Source organism: Zea mays, chromosome 9, assembly GCF_902167145.1.
Source record: "Zea mays cultivar B73 chromosome 9, Zm-B73-REFERENCE-NAM-5.0, whole genome shotgun sequence".
NCBI lineage: Eukaryota > Viridiplantae > Streptophyta > Magnoliopsida > Poales > Poaceae > Zea > Zea mays.
In genome coordinates, this window is record NC_050104.1 from 8,653,880 (window position 1) to 8,673,152 (window position 19,273).

The following is a 19,273-nucleotide window of genomic DNA, read 5'->3' on the forward strand; positions in this document are numbered from 1 at the left end:
TGCTTGTGGATCCGTTCACAAAAGGCCTTTCACCCAGCGTGTTCAGTAACCATGCAGCCGACATGAGATTAAGGGAGTGCCTATGATCTTGAATCACAGGGGCTACAAATTGCAACCTAGTAAAGTGTTTTCGTTCTGAAGCAGAGAGCATGTTGTAGTCAATGAGTGCGGTGATACTTAATAGATCATTGTCACACATTAGTCTCTATGTGTAAACTTGTCAAATGATGGAATTCTGAATAAAAAATTTGAGCGAGAGATATGTAGAGAACAAAGGGGAGATTGTTAGGATGTGTTCTCTACACTATCTGGTTAACAATAACCGAGGTAGGGTTAATCCTAACTGACTAATCGCACCCTTGATCAGGGGGCTATCCTAACCGTTGGTTGCAGCCCCTGGTCACACGATGCCATATAAATAGAGGGGGCGAGGGGTTTAGCCAACGTTAATCAACGTTAATCACTCGACCACAAAACCCTGATCGACACTCTGTAAGGTCCCCATCATTAGACGCTCAGAGTGACTGGAAGAGCTGCGACTCATGGTTACAATCCCCATCTCTCCATCGGGAACGGGAGCTAAGCCTCCCCTGTAGGTGCCATTGGAGGAGCCGATCTACCACCGATCAACGACGGGAACCAATCTCCTCGTCAGACGTAGGGAGGTGGTGGAGTAGGAGACGGGTCATCGCTGAAAGACGCCGCCGTAATGGCTGCTACAATGAATAACAATGAAGGTATGTACCTTTATTTTTCTCACTAGAATAGATCTACTCATTATTAAGGATTTGTAGTCATGAATTGGTCTTCTAGGAGGTTAGAAATCAATCCTAGGCACCATATAATCTAGCAGGGGGATCCGACTGGCCAAGCGTTGCCTTGCCTAATCCTGCCCTACCCCCACCTGCAGCATGTTACCAAACTAGAGCGTGCACCCTCCGACAGATCTGCGGTCGGTAGAAACCTCCTCCTTCGCTTCGCTCTCATGTGTCTTCTCTCCCTAGCCCCTACTTGTGCCGCACCGCTCCGTCTCGCACACACCACACCAATGGTGATGGCAGCCCACTGTCGTATTCTATTATTGGACGCTCCTAGATTTTTTATTGATTACTCTGCTCTTGGAGGGAGGGAGGGAGAGGAAGGAAAGAGTAGCCAGTCAAGTACTCCTCGGATTTATTTGGGTGCGCCATAAAGTTCTTCATGCTGCCTTTTGAACAAGTAAGTTCACGTGCTTAATTTCATTCTCTGTCATTCTCTATGACTTAAGCTGCTTCTTGCATCCCTCCATTTGCATTACACGTTTAGAAGCATTGAGGTAATTAACGTTTATTATTCTTGTATTTGTTTCAGTTTCTACTGTGCCTAATTTCATTAGGTTGCAATTACAAACAGAGAGCAAGAATAAAAAATTGATCATAACCAGAGGGTGTATTTCATTCATAGCTTCTTTTCGGATTTGGCTACTATTGGAACCACAATGCAACTGACTTACATATTAACCTCACATATTAAAACAGTAGTACCTTTCTATCCTTACCACCTTACGTATTCACACAGAAAAAACTTACACGAGTAATATCTTAATAACAGTATTTAGTTGGGCATTTCATATTTGGTTGCACCTGGTCCAAAGTAGGTTGTTTTAAGTTTTCTTCAATGCATATTTTTCTTATTATCATCACCATTCGTAAACAAGACATATAGTATAAGGATGTTCCTTACCTTTTTCCCATTCGCATGCTTGCGGATTGTTAAGCTGTAGAAGAACATACTCACGTGAGGGAGTGGCAGTTACTATAGCCTACAACATGATGGCCAACATTTATAGTTCTGCTATGGCCAAATTTTTTTCTGGTGGTCACACAATCTGATCTCTTGTTTCCATTTTGAAGTTTTCAGGTACTAGAAACTGGACAACAGAGTCATACTCAGAAGGTACTGGTAGCAGTGAGTTATCGTGGTGCAGTTTTCTGATATGTTTCTGATTGCTCATGGACAAACTGCGCTTCTTGATCTGAAGACGTCATCGAGGGGGAGGGACCTGAAGTACGAGAAAGCGACTAGGTGCAATTCAACTATGCCTCTCGTGCGCAAACGGTTATTTTAGTGGGTGCAAGAATAAGGAGCACAAGCTATTGTGCACCTCAGAGAATTGCAACGATGAAGAACACATTCACATCGAGAAATCTACGAGTGGGTCTAGAGCTCAGAAGCTTCAGGTACAACTCATATTCTTCTCAAACTTGGTTCCTTAGATTAGTTCTGCATGCATACTCACCTAAAAAATTGCTAACTTACCTCAAACTATAATCAGGGTACAAGGCAAATTCCCCTAGGACAGCACATCGAATTAATTATAAACCTGAAGATGCATCTAATTAGTCTGTAAATTGATTTTTAGGGGCAGTATAGTTAGCCTCTGGTTTTTTCGAAACATGTAAAAATTTTGTGACAGTTAGAAAAATATAGTATAGTTTTGTATGAGCCTAAAAATGAATCCTTACGTCATGTTGGGACCCTGAAAGTGAATACAATAAACAGATTCTACATGTTAGGTACCAATTCTAGCTATGTCACGCACAAGATCTACATCAGCTATGAGGCCTCCTCCGACCAGTCGCTATAGGCTTGTGTTTCTACTAGGTGGGTGCCCGTGCGATGCCACGGAACACAAATTGCGAGCCTCTAATGGACTTAGAGCCCTGGCAGAGCTCTAGGTACGTGCTCGTGCGTTGCCACGAGACAAGAAAAATGCCCGTGCATCATGATATAATACCCGTGTATTGTGACGGCGACATAATTACTCACTTCCAGTGGCATATAGGAGCATCTAGGGCTAATGGATCCAAACAAGTTGTTATCCAAGCAAACAATATGCAAACATAGGCAGGATTCATACAAACCATTCATCAAACTCACGCCAGGCAGAGAATTAACTAACATGCTCACATAATTTTTACAGTCACCAAAAACAAAATCATTTAAAAAAATACATTCAACATGAACCCAACAAAGCTTACATCAGGCATCCTATTAACCTGCAACTTGCAAGTTCTTAGATACGAGTAGATGGTTCAGTTCGTCCATATTAACCTGGAAGTTCTTCTAAGATTCAAAAAAATACACAAATGTCACATATCAGTTCTAGAGAAAAAAGATTGTCATATTTTTTAGACACACTTTTTCCCTAGACCGTAGCATTTCACAAGACGTATGGATTAATGCATGCCTTAGCATTCAGTGTTTTATTCAACAATAAAAGAACATCGTAAATGTTCTGATAGAATTATGTCATGTTTTTTTCAGAAATTATTATGCGAACGGCCAAAAAATTAGAACCTACTTATACAAGATCTAGTGAAATTCTAGTTGTGTTGATGCATGCTACCAACAATACATCTTGCATTCAATCGGTTCCATCGAGCTGCCCTTGGAAGAGGTGTGTCAGATATGCTGAAACAAAAACACAGAGAAAGCATGCATCAAACTTGCATATCATGCAGCAAGAATATATCCAAAACAGACATGAATTTGGATGCTTCCTTCTAAAAACATATGTATTTCTAAATGGTAAGCATGAATCATAGACAAGTGTGTACATCCTTACAACACTGTAGGCATATGGTGGTTTCCCTTACTGGCCAAAATGTTTTGCCCTGATGGAGAACTCTATTGGGTCCCATTCATCTATTTCAAAACAATTGCCTAATGTAGCCATATAAAGCTGCAGACCACCAAATAAAGTTGTGTAGAAAATAAACAAAATAGCACTTCCAAATCTACAATCATTGACAAAAGCTCCTTATATGTATTTCCATATCGACCATAACACAGCTGAGGAGACTTGTTAATTATACCAAACAACATGGAAGAATGGAGAGTGTATTAGAGAACTTGTGCTTTTTATTGGCCACCCAGAAACACACTATTTATTCTAGAGACTGGTTCCCTTAAAAAACATTTGGGAGGAACCTTAAACTGGCGGTATGGGGTAGAAATAATGAAGCACCAAAACGACCACATGTTTGGAGTATATGGAAAATATATGGGCATGTCAGCTCAATGGGACTATATTGAGCTTTTGATCAAGGACATCGATACAATGTCAGAACGCAGTACAAACCAGACAGAGTAAGAGTAGTATGACTCATATTGTCCAAAAGTTCATCCGACTATGATTATGCAGTAGTAAACAAACCGCACCATGAGCTACTGAGGAAAATCACCAAAAATATCATAGAGAATGTAGGATAACATACATAGATGGTTCACCGGTAGTGACTCTCAGTTTCAAATAGAACAGATATTACTCTTAACAGGGATTAAGGCAAAGATGATTTAAACACATGGAGGCACTTAAGCTAAAAGTTCAATAGTACTTACCCCGACATGGCCAGTAGAAGCATCTACACCTCTACAGGAAAACATCCTCCTTGAGAGTTCCCTTTGAATTATTAGTTCAAATGACTTATGATTGTATAGTATAACAAATTAGACTCAATAAACAGAAAGGGGATATATTTAACATGAGGACAAATCTTCAATGGTACTCCCTTTTAACCAAAAATAATAAGCATATTCTCATCAGGGAAAAATAATAAGATTATTCTCATCAGGGAAAACAACAAAAGTTGTAATTACCCTGAATATACAGGTCAAGCTTCTCCTTCTATTATTTCCCCTTCACATCAATCTATTCTAGTTCTAGAAAAGAAAATTGGATGTTGTATAAGCAAGATATAAATGGGAATAAAATTAGTTAAAAATGATAAAAAAACATAGATGCAAAATTAGGAAACTGCTTGATTGCTAGAAATACATGTAGGGGCCTCCCCCACCATTCACATAAATATGGTAAATATGCTATAAATAAACAAGAAAGCTGGATTTATATATTTCAATGGAATGGTCTGCAATAACATAAAAATGACCTTTGTTGGATTTCCCTTCCAGTTGATGGAGAACAATGTTAGATATGGGAAGTAAGCTTGATCCTGTAGAAAGAAATAGAAAGTACATATGATCCTTCATTGTTTTTACACAGACGTAACAAAAAATGTATGCTGAATAAATACAGACATTGAAAATCATGATGACTAAAGATATATATTAACAAGATTGCAATGCACACAATAATTGTACAAAGCATTAAAAAATTAAGCACCGGAAAGAAAATAGTGTTACAGATTCATGTTCATACCTCTCCACACCTTTGTTGCAGACACAGAAGAGAAGAAAAATCTTTGAGAAAATTAGCATACAAAGAAAGTATCATCTCCAAACCTAGGGACCAAGCTCGGGGAGGTTCGGTAGATCGTCGAAGCCGGCGGCGCAGGCGCAACGACTTTCTATCAAAACTGTATACTTTTTCCCCTAATGTTTCTTAGTAATCAATTCATACAGATGATGAATATTCTAGCTTGGGGAATTAAATAAACACATGGACTTCTCTATTGCCTATTGTGTTTTTAGCACGGTTTTTATTTGATGGTCTTGTGTGCACTTGAATGGCAAATATTTGCATCTTGGGTCATGAGTTCATCTACATGAGAATTACTGTGTATCTCTAAATGGTATGGTTATGGACACAGATTGTTCAAAACAGCTCCATTGTCATGTTTGTGGGTCTGTCTCAATCGAAGACACAATCAGTCCCCTACCTTTCTTGAGAAGATTAATTTTTGAATATATAACGGTAAACTAAGTACTTCTGCTAAAGTTTAAGAAGGAAATCTCGCGTCACTGAAGGCGCCTGACTCAGGTCCAAGCTACTGATGGTGCGTTCGAATCTCCCAAAAAAAGAGACAGATCGACAGAATACACAAGCAGAAAATCACATCTGCGGTGGGGTGCTATGGGGGAGCAGTGGTACTCACGTAGATCCCTAGTTGTAGAGGTCGAGGAAGACAGTGACGCGCTCGATGCCTCGGCCTGGGCAGGAGAGCGAAAACTTCTTGTGCGCGACAACGACGACAGTGATGAGTTTAAAAAGTTAGTACCTTCCTAAGAAGAATAGCAAAATCAGCCTATGCTAGGTAAATAATGATTTCAGATAGTGCTAGATATCAAGAATGCAAAATGCAGCATATGACTGAATTTGTGGTCTTAGACCTGTGCATGGTGAATTAGGACTTACAGGCCATCTAAAATGCAGCAAAATGCAGAATTGAACTCCTGCTCTTGGTGACAGACCTACAAGCCATTTAAAAGGTGAGGATCTTGGTATACAGTATAGTAGACAGTTTTTCCTCATTTCATCATCCCATCAAACATGCTAAAAAATTCAGAACTACTCCATTGTGAAGAAACATTTGGATTGTGATGTGTTACCACTGCTAAGTACATGTTGAGGACTGAAAAACACTACGGAGAGAGCTGGGGTGCATAATCTTAAGAAAGGCACCATAAAATTGATACTTCAATTTCAATACAAAAATATTGGTACTACCTGGTTAACAGGATCAAACATCAGTAAACGATGGAATAGAAGCATGGCATAAATAATGCACTCAGGTCCCAGGTTCCCGCATAAATAAACCACGCTTAATAGGGATTGCCCAGTAGTAAGGAGAGCTGTTACACAAACCTGCATATAAAACATTAAACCTCCATTACATCCAAGTAACTAAAGTTAGCAAGATACATTCTTAAATTCTTCGTATTTAGCCACTCACAAGTGCATTCATGGCACCAACCTTCTTGTGATGTTGGAATCCAAGTCATTTTTCACGAGACACAGAAACCAAATGAGGATGCTGAAGAAGGCCCACCAATACATTTACCTGGCGTTGAGCGGAGGCCGTGGTATAGATCAAAGTCCTCTATACCTCGCCCCCGCTCCCGCATCTCCCCTTCCCTTTAATGAGTAGTAGAGATAACTTTTGCTAGAGATGGACCACAGGTAGAATCCTGTGCATATAATTTAATTGAAAATTAAAAGAAACATAATATATATTACTTTTCATTAAACTTTTGGAAGATATAATTAAAATTGAAAAGTGTTTTGTTATTATTCATACCAATAACAAAGATGTTTGTCACTAAATTCTTTTTTAAAACAAATATTCAACTTTGTCAAATAGCAGACTGATGCAAAGTGTATTTTTTCCTTCATTGAAAATTTTGAGCTTTCAACTTACAATTGAAAAGTGTTTTGGGTATCCCAAAAAGGATCTCTAAAAAAACCTAAAGATTACTATGAAATGAACATACCATGTGAACTATGGCTAAAAAACGAGACATGTGTATTAAGAAGCCAACTATGGCTAGGAGATCCCTTGGATGGCTAAAATGAGTTATCTGAACTATCTAGATTAGATAACTTTCAGTAACCTTCAACTCAAACCAAGAATCAGTCTGTCCAGTATCTGACCCATTTCCTAGATAAGAAAAAAATATATCAGCTAAAGAATTGTTATATAGTAAGTAACAGAAATAGGAGTAGGAAAGAAAACATGCAGGCACAAACTACATCTTCTGAGCAACAGAAGAAAATCCCCTACCTAAAATGATTAAAGATACTCATGAACTAATCAAAGCATCCATGCTCGACCTACAGCAAGGGCGGCGGTCACGGCGCCGAGTCGGGGGGCGGGGGCATGGCGCACCCTGTGGCCGAGGGCGAGGGCAGGGGGCGCGGTTTGGTGTGGGGCGAGATACCCGGCGGCGAGGTTGGTGGCGGGATCTGCGGACGTCTGCCGTCGAGTCACGGGCGGGGGCGGGATGCCGGGAGGAAGACGCGCGCGGGCGGGGGCGGGGTTGGTGGGGGCGCGTGCTCGTGGGTGGGAAAGGAAGGAAGACGCGCGCGGGCGGGCGGAGGCGGGGTTGGTGGGGGCGCGTGCTCGCGGGCGGGATGCAAGGAAGGAACGCGCGGGCGGGGGCGGGATGTAGGGAGGAAGACGCGCGCGGGCGGGGGCACGATGAGGCTTGGTGGACGCCCTCGCTCTGCTCATAAGGATTAGTAGAGATATGCCTACAGTATCTTCAATGCAGAAAGAGTGCATTGTCATGTAAGTGGCAGTTTTATAATATCATACATTCATATGTTTCAGTAATGGCAATGAGTGATGATATTACTATGACTAATTATTATATATTATTGAAGATTAAGTACTAACCTGGATTGCATCCATGTTTGAGTTGCAATGTGAAAACCTTTCTCTTAGACCCTGAAACAAAGGATTCAGAAAAAATATCCTGTGCATATAATTTAATTGAAAATTAAAAGAAACATAATATATATTACTTTTCATTAAACTTTTGGAAGATATAATTAAAATTGAAAAGTGTTTTGTTATTATTCATACCAATAACAAAGATGTTTGTCACTAAATTCTTTTTTAAAACAAATATTCAACTTTGTCAAATAGCAGACTGATGCAAAGTGTATTTTTTCCTTCATTGAAAATTTTGAGCTTTCAACTTACAATTGAAAAGTATTTTGGGTATCCCAAAAAGGATCTCTAAAAAAACCTAAAGATTACTATGAAATGAACATACCATGTGAACTATGGCTAAAAAACGAGACATGTGTATTAAGAAGCCAACTATGGCTAGGAGATCCCTTGGATGGCTAAAATGAGTTATCTGAACTATCTAGATTAGATAACTTTCAGTAACCTTCAACTCAAACCAAGAATCAGTCTGTCCAGTATCTGACCCATTTCCTAGATAAGAAAAAAATATATCAGCTAAAGAATTGTTATATAGTAAGTAACAGAAATAGGAGTAGGAAAGAAAACATGCAGGCACAAACTACATCTTCTGAGCAACAGAAGAAAATCCCCTACCTAAAATGATTAAAGATACTCATGAACTAATCAAAGCATCCATGCTCGACCTACAGCAAGGGCGGCGGTCACGGCGCCGAGTCGGGGGGGCGGGGGCATGGCGCACCCTGTGGCCGAGGGCGAGGGCAGGGGGCGCGGTTTGGTGTGGGGCGAGATACCCGGCGGTGAGGTTGGTGGCGGGATCTGCGGACGTCTGCCGTCGAGTCACGGGCGGGGGCGGGATGCCGGGAGGAAGACGCGCGCGGGCGGGGGCGGGGTTGGTGGGGGCGCGTGCTCGTGGGTGGGAAAGGAAGGAAGACGCGCGCGGGCGGGCGGAGGCGGGGTTGGTGGGGGCGCGTGCTCGCGGGCGGGATGCAAGGAAGGAACGCGCGGGCGGGGGCGGGATGTAGGGAGGAAGACGCGCGCGGGCGGGGGCACGATGAGGCTTGGTGGACGCCCTCGCTCTGCTCATAAGGATTAGTAGAGATATGCCTACAGTATCTTCAATGCAGAAAGAGTGCATTGTCATGTAAGTGGCAGTTTTATAATATCATACATTCATATGTTTCAGTAATGGCAATGAGTGATGATATTACTATGACTAATTATTATATATTATTGAAGATTAAGTACTAACCTGGATTGCATCCATGTTTGAGTTGCAATGTGAAAACCTTTCTCTTAGACCCTGAAACAAAGGATTCAGAAAAAATATGAACAACTAATATAGTGTTGTCTAAGAATTGGATGGAACTCTGCATAGTTTCAGCTTAGCTATTATAAGTTCAGGTAACCAGTGGGCTAAGACAGTGCAAGTTCATTTTCAAAATAAGGAAAAACAGAGAGTGCTACAAATTTGGAACAAAAAAGATGACTATGACATATAGTTCACTACCTTCTGCCTACAATCCCGATCGCGCGGCGTGCCAAAGGTTGGCGATAATTTGAACACTGCCTAGATGAAAATTTATATATTGTCTTCGATCTCAATATCTTATAAATTATTTGCCAACAACTAATACACAACAGAGAAGCATCCAGTCTCCTTCATGGCAAGTGTTGTCTCCACAACCTACACAGGCACAATAGAGACCGTACAAGTCAGTCAGTCACTCAGCCAACACGCCAATGTTATGGCAACAAACAATGAGCAGCACCTTTACAACACTGTCAACCGTTTTCCCTTGAGGCCTAAATCCACCGAGCACAGTAATAGCTTGCGGTGTGAGGCCAACATGCCCCATAACAACGATTCCATCCTTCACGATTGCCTTAGCTGCAGTGATCCTCGATGGCGCACACCCTTCTAGTTTTGATTGCATCCATTCGACCTTAATTGAGGACCCTCACGACTGAATCAACAACCTAAAAGAACATGGAAAATACTAATAGTATTCCTCATAAATGTGTATTTGTGCGGGCACATCAACAACAATAAACAAGCTGACCTTAGTACTTTTGCAACATTATTATTTGGTTAAGCAAAAAAAACATGTTGCTGAACATCTAATATTGAACCAAAAAACAATCGAATATCGGCCAGTACAATTAGTGAATTATATTGTAAAACAAAAGGTTTCTTATCCAAATCTAACAAGCATCACATTTTCTTAGTGAAAAAATGAAAACTGCGCCCACTCCTTCTGTAGTGAGACGAACGAACGTGATAGCCAAGTGTCGTCTACATTGTGGGCTATGTTTATTGTTGTTAAATTTGGCTCATTGTGCAGTATAAATTTGGCAACGAAGATAGCAGATGACACCAGTAGTATGAATTTGGCAACAAAGATAGCTTAGATAGTATGAATTTGGCAACGGAGATTCCTAAATGACACCAGGACCAATCCCTTGCTTTATAGGAGTCATACAGATATAAAAAGAAATAGCAAACAAACTAAGAAAGGAAAGAACTTACCCTGCCAAATTCATACCGAGATTTAGGATGTACTTACTTCAACAACCGAGACATCGACCAAGATAACATGGTATGCTGCATAGTATTGTGGATATCTTGCATGTGGCCCCAAACACATCTTGCCATGTACCTATCAGCACTAATACCTTCTCTTTAACACGAGGATCAGACTGTAACAAGAAAACAAAACTTTATCAGAAACCAGCAGTTCATTAGAATAAGAACTAAAGTTTTGCAAGCATGAAGCGTATAAAAGTTTGGTTTAATACACATGCGTTGTGATGGTATTAGAAAACAAAAATAAGGGTTGCACTACATAGACAAAGACCCAAAAGTAACCAACATTATTAAATTAGGGAAACTCAAGTCACCAATTCAAAGATAGGTCATAAAGGACATTTCGAACGTCCACCAGAATTGATTTCCTAAACACTAAGATCTATAATATGTGATTAAACAATTCGACATTTCGAACGTCCACCAGAATTGATTGCCTAAATTAGAAACCCAAGTAGAATCTAAACCACCACATCTACCAAATCCATCGCCATTTCAACATGACATACTTCACAACATGAAGATCCAATTTCATGAAACCAACTGGTTAATCGAGATTATTGTTATCAATGAACATTGTACCTATCCAGCAACGAGTCATGTTGTAGAGTAGCAAGGCCCGCCCTTGCCGGTGACTGCCCTAAGCCTGGCGTAGTCCTAGTACCACACTGCCGCCGCGGATGATGAGCTTGGGACGAAAATCAAGTTGATGTACCCCTTGGTGACACTCATCGGCAGGCTCTCAAAGTAGATCGAGGTGGCAGATATCTTCTTACCACCGGTCGTGTAGTACTCGGCGTCGGTGACGTAGGGAAGGTAGTAGACCTCGGCGCCGACGTGGTTGGATGGCAGTGGCGGGGTTGGAGGGTTGTGGAGTGGAACGCCTCCACCGCTCACTTGCGTTGTTCCCTCCGCGGTCACGACGCAGCCCTTTTCCAACTCCAACGCTGCCCCCGATGCAGTGCCGTGGACCCTGCCGCGCTGATCTAGAACTCCATCTGAGGGCATAAAGGAGAATTGGAAGCCACAAGTCAGGAAGAGGAGGGGAGCGGGACTCACGGAGCAGCATGAATGGCGTGGAGGCAAACCTTCCATCGAGGACGCAAGATCTACAAACGCGAAGGCTATTGGGGGCGGAGTTTCTGGAACTCGAGGGAAACTGGATCTGAGCATGTACGACGGTAATTGCTTTGGCGCGCCATTACGGGGAGGGAGATTGGCACGGGGTAGGGAGATTGCCGCGGGAGACCCCGCATGGACCCGTGCGCCTCGCGTGCCCCCGATTGCGTGGCGTGCCAAAGGTTGATGATGGAGCGCGAGGACCCTGACCGCGCGGTATGCTTGGTGATGATCGACGATGGGTGGCTGCCGGCGCCACCGCCCACGACGGGACCGACCTTCATAGGTAAGTGACTGGAAGGTCAGGACCATCCCCCTGCGTGTCCAGGCGACGACGCCATGGATTTCAACGATGTGAGAGTGAAAGGGGTACTTGAATCCAGATCCATCGAGGGAAGAGGAGGCGGAGTGGATCGGGGAGGGCTCACCTGAAAGGAGGGATTGGGGATCAGAGATGGAGCACGTTGACGGAGCGAATGGTCACTGCCGATGACGAGGGCCACCAGCAGCTCTCCCTCGTTCTTGGCTTCGCGCGCGGGCTTCGGATGGCAGCAAAGGGAGTCGAGATGGGCCGACGGCGAGCAGGAGGGCGCAGACCTCGTGCGATGGGGGAGACGGAGAGAGATGGGAGCAGATCTCGCAGGGGTTGGTTGTGGAGAGGGTAGGGTGCGTGCGCGCTGGAGCGCGCTGGAGCGTGGAGATCAGACGACGCACCCGAGCGAAGGGACAATCGTACGGTCGAGGTGAGAGGGCAGAACATGGTGCACGGATGGTCTACATTAGAGTCTTATAGAGTAGTAGAGATATTTTGGATTGTCTGGCTAGCCTACTGTAGCAAATAAGTAATAGTAGGTTTCTTTCTTAAATCCCTACTACTCTATATGCACGGTGTGTAGGCGTCCACATCGTACACCATGTTCTGCCCCGCATCACCGCGTCCGCGATCCCCCCGAGATCTTCGTCGTCTCGCCCCTCTGGCCGGCTGCCATCTGCGGCAACCGTGCTCAGACATCGCTACGTCGCCCCCACCCCCTCGCCGCGTGATGCCCGCGACATCCGTGGCCATCGCGCCCGCCCCTCCCCCACCCCAAGAGCGACGCCCGACAACCACCCCACTGTCAAGATCACCGTGTCGATGGATCCCCTCACCCGAGAATCACCCACGTCAAGACTGACGCATCCCAAGCCAGATAAGGGTGGATCTCCTCACATCTCCGATTATTTTGCCGTCCAAACACATGATTTCCTGGTTCACCCTCCTCCCCTTTGGCTTCCTCCAGATCTTGCCTTTGCCCGCATCGATGAGTGCTGCAACGTAGGCGACGGGGGCATGACATGTCGGTTGGTGGAGCGGGGCTAGAGGCCATCGTTGGCGGTTGTGGCGACGTGCTGCTGGGGAGACGAGGCAACTCTCTCCTCCGGCACACCCTGTGGTGGAGACTCGCCAGACATATGACGCAGCTGAAGCCGCAGAGGGCGCGCCTGTGCCGACGATGGAAGCAAAGAAGCTGGCGTCCTCCATCGCAAGGTCCAAGCAGGAGATCACAGAGGACTTCTCATTGATTGGCGGGACATCGCCCCCACGGCGGCCCAAGAAGAGACAAGGTGCAACGACAGCTCAATGTAAGAATTGTTGGATTTTGTCTCCCCTCCAAATTTAGTGTTTCATGAGATTTTTCCCTCTCTGCTTGGAATCACAAATTTTGTCTCCCTCTCTGCTTGGTATCACAAATTTTAGTCTTCCCTGCTTTGATTGATACCAGCTTTCTGCTGCTGTGCAGGATGTTGGCAAGACCACCAGCACCGGCTTTGGTGACTGCTCAAACTCCTGAAGTCGGCATCTTCATTACAGCTGTAAGTAAGATCCTCAATCTAGCTTGCTGATATTGGCGAGAAACCACCAGCAATGACCCTTGCTTGCATCGCACTTCCTCCGTCTCCAGTGCAACGTCTTGGGTGCACTGGTCGCCAAGCTTCCTGGTAACAAAAACAAGTGTGGAGGAAGATCCAATGCTTAATTACTTTTGCTTACAAAATAGTGTTGGCACCTCCGCACTCCTCTGCAGGTTGCAGCAGCCCCCAACTACTTTTTTCTATGCTCTCCCAACGGGAGATATACAAGTATGTTGCTGTGTCATAGTTACTATGTAATTTTATAGTTATTACCTGGTTGAGAACCTCATGTGTTGTCCTAAAAGCTCTATCATTAGAGTAATTATTATTGTATCTCTACTATTCTTTAAGACACTTTTGTAGGTGTCCACACCTCCGTGCGCCATGTTCTGCCGCGCTGCGCTCGCACCGCGCATCCGCGCCCACAGACTCCGCGTCCACCGGCTCCCATCGCACGCTCTCCCCACCACGCTTTCGCATCTGCCGATGGAGGTCACGCAACTTCACCTTGACGCCTCCCCACCGCGCGGACGCCGATGGAAGGTCACGCAACCGCCTCCGCGATCCGCAGAATCCGCGTCGCGCGTCCGCGCCAATATTCTCGCCTCGCCTCTCTCTCCGTCGCGCCATTCCAGGGACCCTCCATCGCCTCCCCTACCATCATTGCGTTAGCGCCCGCGCTCCATCGATGGAAAGCGCCATTTTAGGGACCCACCCCGCCCCGCCCCTGCGATCCTCGTCCTTCCAAGGACACCCCTGCACCCGTCTTGCCCAATCTGTCTCCTGGATCGCGGGGTCCCGTGCCCACCGCGCACCACCGCTGCCCTCCGCCCCAGACAGCCTTCGGGACCGCCCATGCTCGGGTTCGCGCTAGCCGCCTCACCCGCTCGCGAGGTCGATGAAGATGGATCTAAGGACGCCAGTGCCGCCCCTCTCCGAGCTCCCCCTATGGCCGCTGCGGGCTTGTGCCCCTGGGTAGCCAGTCGCCCCACTCTTGCCGCCTTCGAGCTCCGGCGACCGCAGAGCTGGCAGGGCGCGGCCGACGCCGCAATGGACATGGGTAGCCAGAGTCCGCTGTTGGCCGCCGAGGGCGAGCGCCCAGGCGCGGCTACCCGATCGAGCTCTATCCAGATCTAATCGTCTAGGGCGAGGTGAACCCCTCTCTATGGTGAGCGAGACAGCCCCACTCCACCCCACCTCGCAACAGCCGTCGGTACTTCCTCTCTTTGGTCCATACAGAATTTTTCTCCTATATCCATGCAAGAATTTTTTTTCTGATTTCAGAGACCCATGAAAAACTAATGCACCAAAAGCCCCCTCCCCACGCTGGTATAAGCAGTTTACAGTTGTAAAATAGTATTCGTTTTAGTCGTCGACGACCCTGCCAGCTCCGCCGTAGGTAACCCCGATGAGTGATCGTTCAACGTTGTTGTGGCATCTCGTGTCTTGCATGTGGTTTTCTATGGATTTCATCAAGCTCACCAGATTTGTACATGCTTGATCGATCTATTGCAGATGAGATCGCCAAGCTCTTCCCCAACCTGTTGGGCTAGCCCTCGGTGTCACTGGTGTCGTCGACCAAGCCCGCGATGACCAGGCCGCTAAAGGTCAGTGTCGTGCTCTCTGGTGGACAGACGCCGGGCGGCCACAATGTCATCTGCGACATCTTTGGTGAGTATGTGTTTGCTTGCTAAGCTTTTTAATAAGATAGGCACCAATTATAGATTTACATGTCATGGATGTTCAGTGAGCGCCATATTCTTTTCTCTAAAATAGTGTAACTGAAATACTAAGTGTCCTGCTGCTAGGCTGAGCCGGATACTCAGGGAAAAGCAATTTGGGATTGAGATGAGCCGAATACAAGGTCTACCTGGTGGGCAGAGAAACAAGGTATGTGCAATACAATACTAATGAAAGTGCAGCATTCGAAGCATTCTAACAATTAAAAGCTATGTAGAAGTTCAGAAAAAAAACTCTTGGCATGACACAACTGTATGATGGCTGAAGCCCTAAAACGGATTCCAACTCCAAGAGATACTGAAGTTCAAGATCTATATATATTTAAAAAGAAAATTTCAGTTCTAAACTAATCAAAGCCCATGTTTGCAACTGTTTTTTAAAAGAGTGCTACTTCATTTTTTAAAATGGTTTTTCCTCTAAATCAAAACCATCTACATATTGTAGTAGATCAAAATCAGAGGCCCACCCTGTCCACCCTCTAGATACGCCACTAATCATAATACTAACAATTTAGCTCATTAAACTACTTGTGGTCCTGCTGATCATAATAGCTCCATATGTTAGCAAAATGTTAGCAATGTCTGCTGGTGGGTGTCTATGATTTATTGTTCATGTGTACTAGGCGTTCCTATGATATTTGTGGTTTTATTTAATATATGAATTTGGCATTTCTGTAGGTTGAACACTAATTAGGGAACATAAGTTTATGACAGCAAATGAGATCATTGAGTTCTTCTGTGAGTTGATTGTTACACGCCTTCCCATCATCACAAAATAAAGGTTTGTCTTCCACTATGATCCCAATCTTATGACAACCTTTTATTCAGGGAATGTCTAATAGACTGGAAAGAAGGTATCTACAGTTTGGTATTTGCAGCTCCAAGGTGATCTGAGCTCCCTGAACTTGGTCACACACATGACGTTTTTGAAAAGATGACAAAAAATGTTTCCACTGCAGTTGACGTGCCTACATGCTGCTTTTAACAACCTTGGAAGCATGGATGTTTTTATGCAAATTCAACCAAATACTGAATTGTGTCTATTGCTTATGTTCATTCTTCTCCACTCTGAACATTTAATCCCCTTTTGAAGTTGGTTGAGAAGCCGCCAGTTAAGAAACCTTCTAGGTGAATTATAGCAAAAGAGCATTAGATTGATTGGGATACCACTGAGAGTGAGCAGGAGCTTTTGAGACATCCTAAATAGTTGATTGTTTGTGCTACTGAACCCCGGCACGCTTCATGAGAACAACATAGCTGATGTGTTGTACATGCAGTGGCTTGTGCTACCTTCATCCATTTTTTTAAATTCAGTTTTTTGATTCTGGGAACCCCTTCTTATTATTGCACTCAGCCTTCTTGCTATTGTGTATGGAGTATGTCCAGTTTGCTCTTCACAAGTTCGGAGCTATCTAGAAAAAAGAAAGTAATTTTGTGACCCACCTGATTGCCATGCTATGGAGCTTGCATTATTTCTGTGACCAAATGTAATAAATTTTCATTCTCATTATTGCTCTACGTGGTGCACACAGGTTGAGAGTGGCCATGTTGTCCTGGTCCATGACGCTATTGGCCATGTCGGCTAACTCGTTTGTCAATGCTCAAGCGGGCTTGGTGCCACTGTCATTATTTCAGCCTACCATTCTCATTCAGCTAAATTTTACATTCTCATTATTTCATGACTCAGTCAGCTTACGGTGGATGCCACCATCCCATAATTTACACTAGCAGAGATGTTGTCGCAAGAGTCAATGTTATTACATCAGAAAAGGTGTCAACGTCGTGTATGATTATGTTGGAAAGGATACATACAAAGTACTTACTATATGTGCAGCTGTAATTATTATACTCATCCTATAATAACTCCTATTATAAACTCCTATAATAATACTTTGGCTAGCACCTGATTGTAGCTTGTCATTCATCCTGTAAAGATATCAACTAACAATATAGTGTATTGGCTGAAACAACAAACTCTGACTTTGTTTCATTACTAGAAATATTGGTGGTTTTTATTTCAGTCATGTGGACATTGCACCCACCATTTTTAGTATAATGTTACTGTATTTGAGATTTGAGATGAAAACCTATAGAAGTTTAGCATCCTTTACATTTAAGCTACACAACATGTCATCTTATCCCGCTTTTTAATATTGATCGGTTGGTTTGGACTTTGGATATCTCATAGGCAATAGAACTTTGTTGTAACATGTTTGGCTTGCCCTATTTTGATATCCAGTCGGCATCTATTTAGATATGCTTGTTTCATTGGCATGCTCCTTTTTTGCTCATAGATAAATAGTTATACGTGTCTACCTATTGCTTCAGGCATCTTTTAGCAACTATCTTACAAACGAGTCCATATTACTTGATTAGAAGAATAGGCTGAAGTATAATCGAGCACTTTCTAGCTTCTACAATTCGATCTGCACCTAATTTTTCATGTGTGTGTACACACTACATCATGTTGGTAAAACTCTTTATGTGAAACAAGAAACCATGTGTCTTGTCCGTTTGTAGAATAATGTAGCTTATCGATGGAACCTGTCTTAATTCTGTCGATCATTTTTTGATCATTTTTTGCCCAGTGGTTATCATTGTGATGTTACAGTATTTGTGATGAGCAGCAACACATATTTAACATTTTTGGGCTTCAAGTTAGGTAGGGCACCGTATCAGTCTGGATTTTAGCTTATTGGTCAACATCTCTTATTGGCAACCATGTTTGTTCAGCTTTTGGTTATGTTTCATATCTCATCTCTTTTAATTAATAAGTTTTAATTAATGCTTTGCAATACACATAAAGCATAAGAGCGTAAGAAACTAAGAAGGTCATGAAGGATCAAATATCAGTTGTGCCAGCAACTGTTGTCTCATTTCGCTCCTGATGGGGGCAACAATAATTGCTTAGACACACTACTACTCTATAAGGATGCATTGTGGGTGTCCACAGTTGCGCCATGCCCTTGCCTTCGGAATCATAGAAAATAATATTGTACTATTATCTTCTATGTTCTATTGTAGTTGGAATCGTGGGACTACTTTGACTTGTGTAAGCACCTTAGTTTAACTTTCATCCTTTACAGAATATGTGCTAAGATAATAACACTCCCTGGAGTTACCTGTTTGACCCTACTAGCACGTATGTTTGTTTTTTTACTGTGCCTTACTAGGGGATGCATGGGTAGCCATGCGGCTTTGTGTTTTGTCCTTCTAAATTTCAACAACATTGCATTATCCATGTAAAATAAAGTATTAACCCTTTTTTATTTGTTAGTTTGGAGAAAATGAGAGCTCTTGACTGAAATAAAATTGTTCATCAAAACTAAGGGTGGCACATAGGTTTCATGTTGCTTGTGGATTGCCAGTGACAATATCTCATATACCGAGTATACTTGGTGAATAGTGATAGACTACTAGCACTGTTCTTTTTATTTTTGTCGTTTAGGAATCACAGTTTTGTCGGGGGCCATAATTAGGGGTACCCCCAAGACTCCTAATCTCAGCTGGTAACCCCCATCAGCACAAAGCTGCAAAGGCCTGATGGGCGCAATTCAGGTCAAGGCTCCGTCCCCTCAAGGGACACGATCTCGCCCCACCCGAGCCCAGCCTCGAGCAAAGACAGCCGACCCAGGAGGATTCACGTCTCGCCCGAGGGTCCCCTCAAGCAACGGGCACACCTTCGACTCGCCCGAGGCCCAGCTCGGGCAGGCTTCGCGGAGAAGCAACCTTGGCCAGATTGCCTCGCCAGCCGACCGGATCGCAGGAGCATTCAATGCAAG

The 19,273-nt window shown here is 43.9% G+C and overlaps 1 protein-coding gene and 1 long non-coding RNA gene across 11 annotated transcripts; both read right to left on the reverse strand.

Annotated features, from left to right (window-relative positions):
• Window positions 1–3,230: 3,230 nt before the first annotated feature.
• LOC103637876 (uncharacterized) lies at window positions 3,231–9,481 on the reverse strand. 10 transcript variants are annotated; one of them, XM_035962445.1, is made up of 8 exons: window positions 9,406–9,481; window positions 8,118–8,666; window positions 6,675–7,379; window positions 6,449–6,586; window positions 6,137–6,192; window positions 5,877–5,950; window positions 4,932–4,994; window positions 4,555–4,704 (listed from the first exon to the last, which is right to left on the reverse strand). In XM_035962445.1, exons 3-8 carry the CDS (start codon window positions 6,684–6,686, stop codon window positions 4,694–4,696), a joined length of 354 nt encoding a protein of 117 aa, XP_035818338.1. In that variant the 5' UTR covers window positions 6,687–7,379; window positions 8,118–8,666; window positions 9,406–9,481; the 3' UTR covers window positions 4,555–4,693. The 10 variants fall into 10 exon arrangements, 1 of the variants encoding a protein (XP_035818338.1); XR_004852536.1 differs by adding an exon at window positions 3,231–3,453 and having other exon boundaries at window positions 4,384–6,003; XR_004852537.1 differs by adding an exon at window positions 3,231–3,453 and having other exon boundaries at window positions 4,384–4,994; window positions 6,696–8,666.
• A 188-nt stretch (window positions 9,482–9,669) lies between these two features.
• On the reverse strand, window positions 9,670–11,725 carry LOC111590142 (uncharacterized). Its single transcript, XR_002749228.1, has 3 exons — window positions 11,323–11,725; window positions 9,926–10,853; window positions 9,670–9,840 (listed from the first exon to the last, which is right to left on the reverse strand). It is a non-coding gene; the product is annotated as an uncharacterized lncRNA (long non-coding RNA).
• Window positions 11,726–19,273: the final 7,548 nt, after the last annotated feature.

Bases quoted from the DNA above. Each gene is read 5' to 3' on its own strand.
- LOC103637876 (XM_035962445.1), bottom strand. The intron at 6,193-6,448 runs GTAGTACCAATA...AATGGCTTGTAG, and splicing joins TGTTTGATCCTGTTAACCAG to GTCTGTCACCAAGAGCAGGA. The intron at 5,951-6,136 runs GTAAGTCCTAAT...GCGCACAAGAAG, and splicing joins TGCTGCATTTTAGATGGCCT to TTTTCGCTCTCCTGCCCAGG.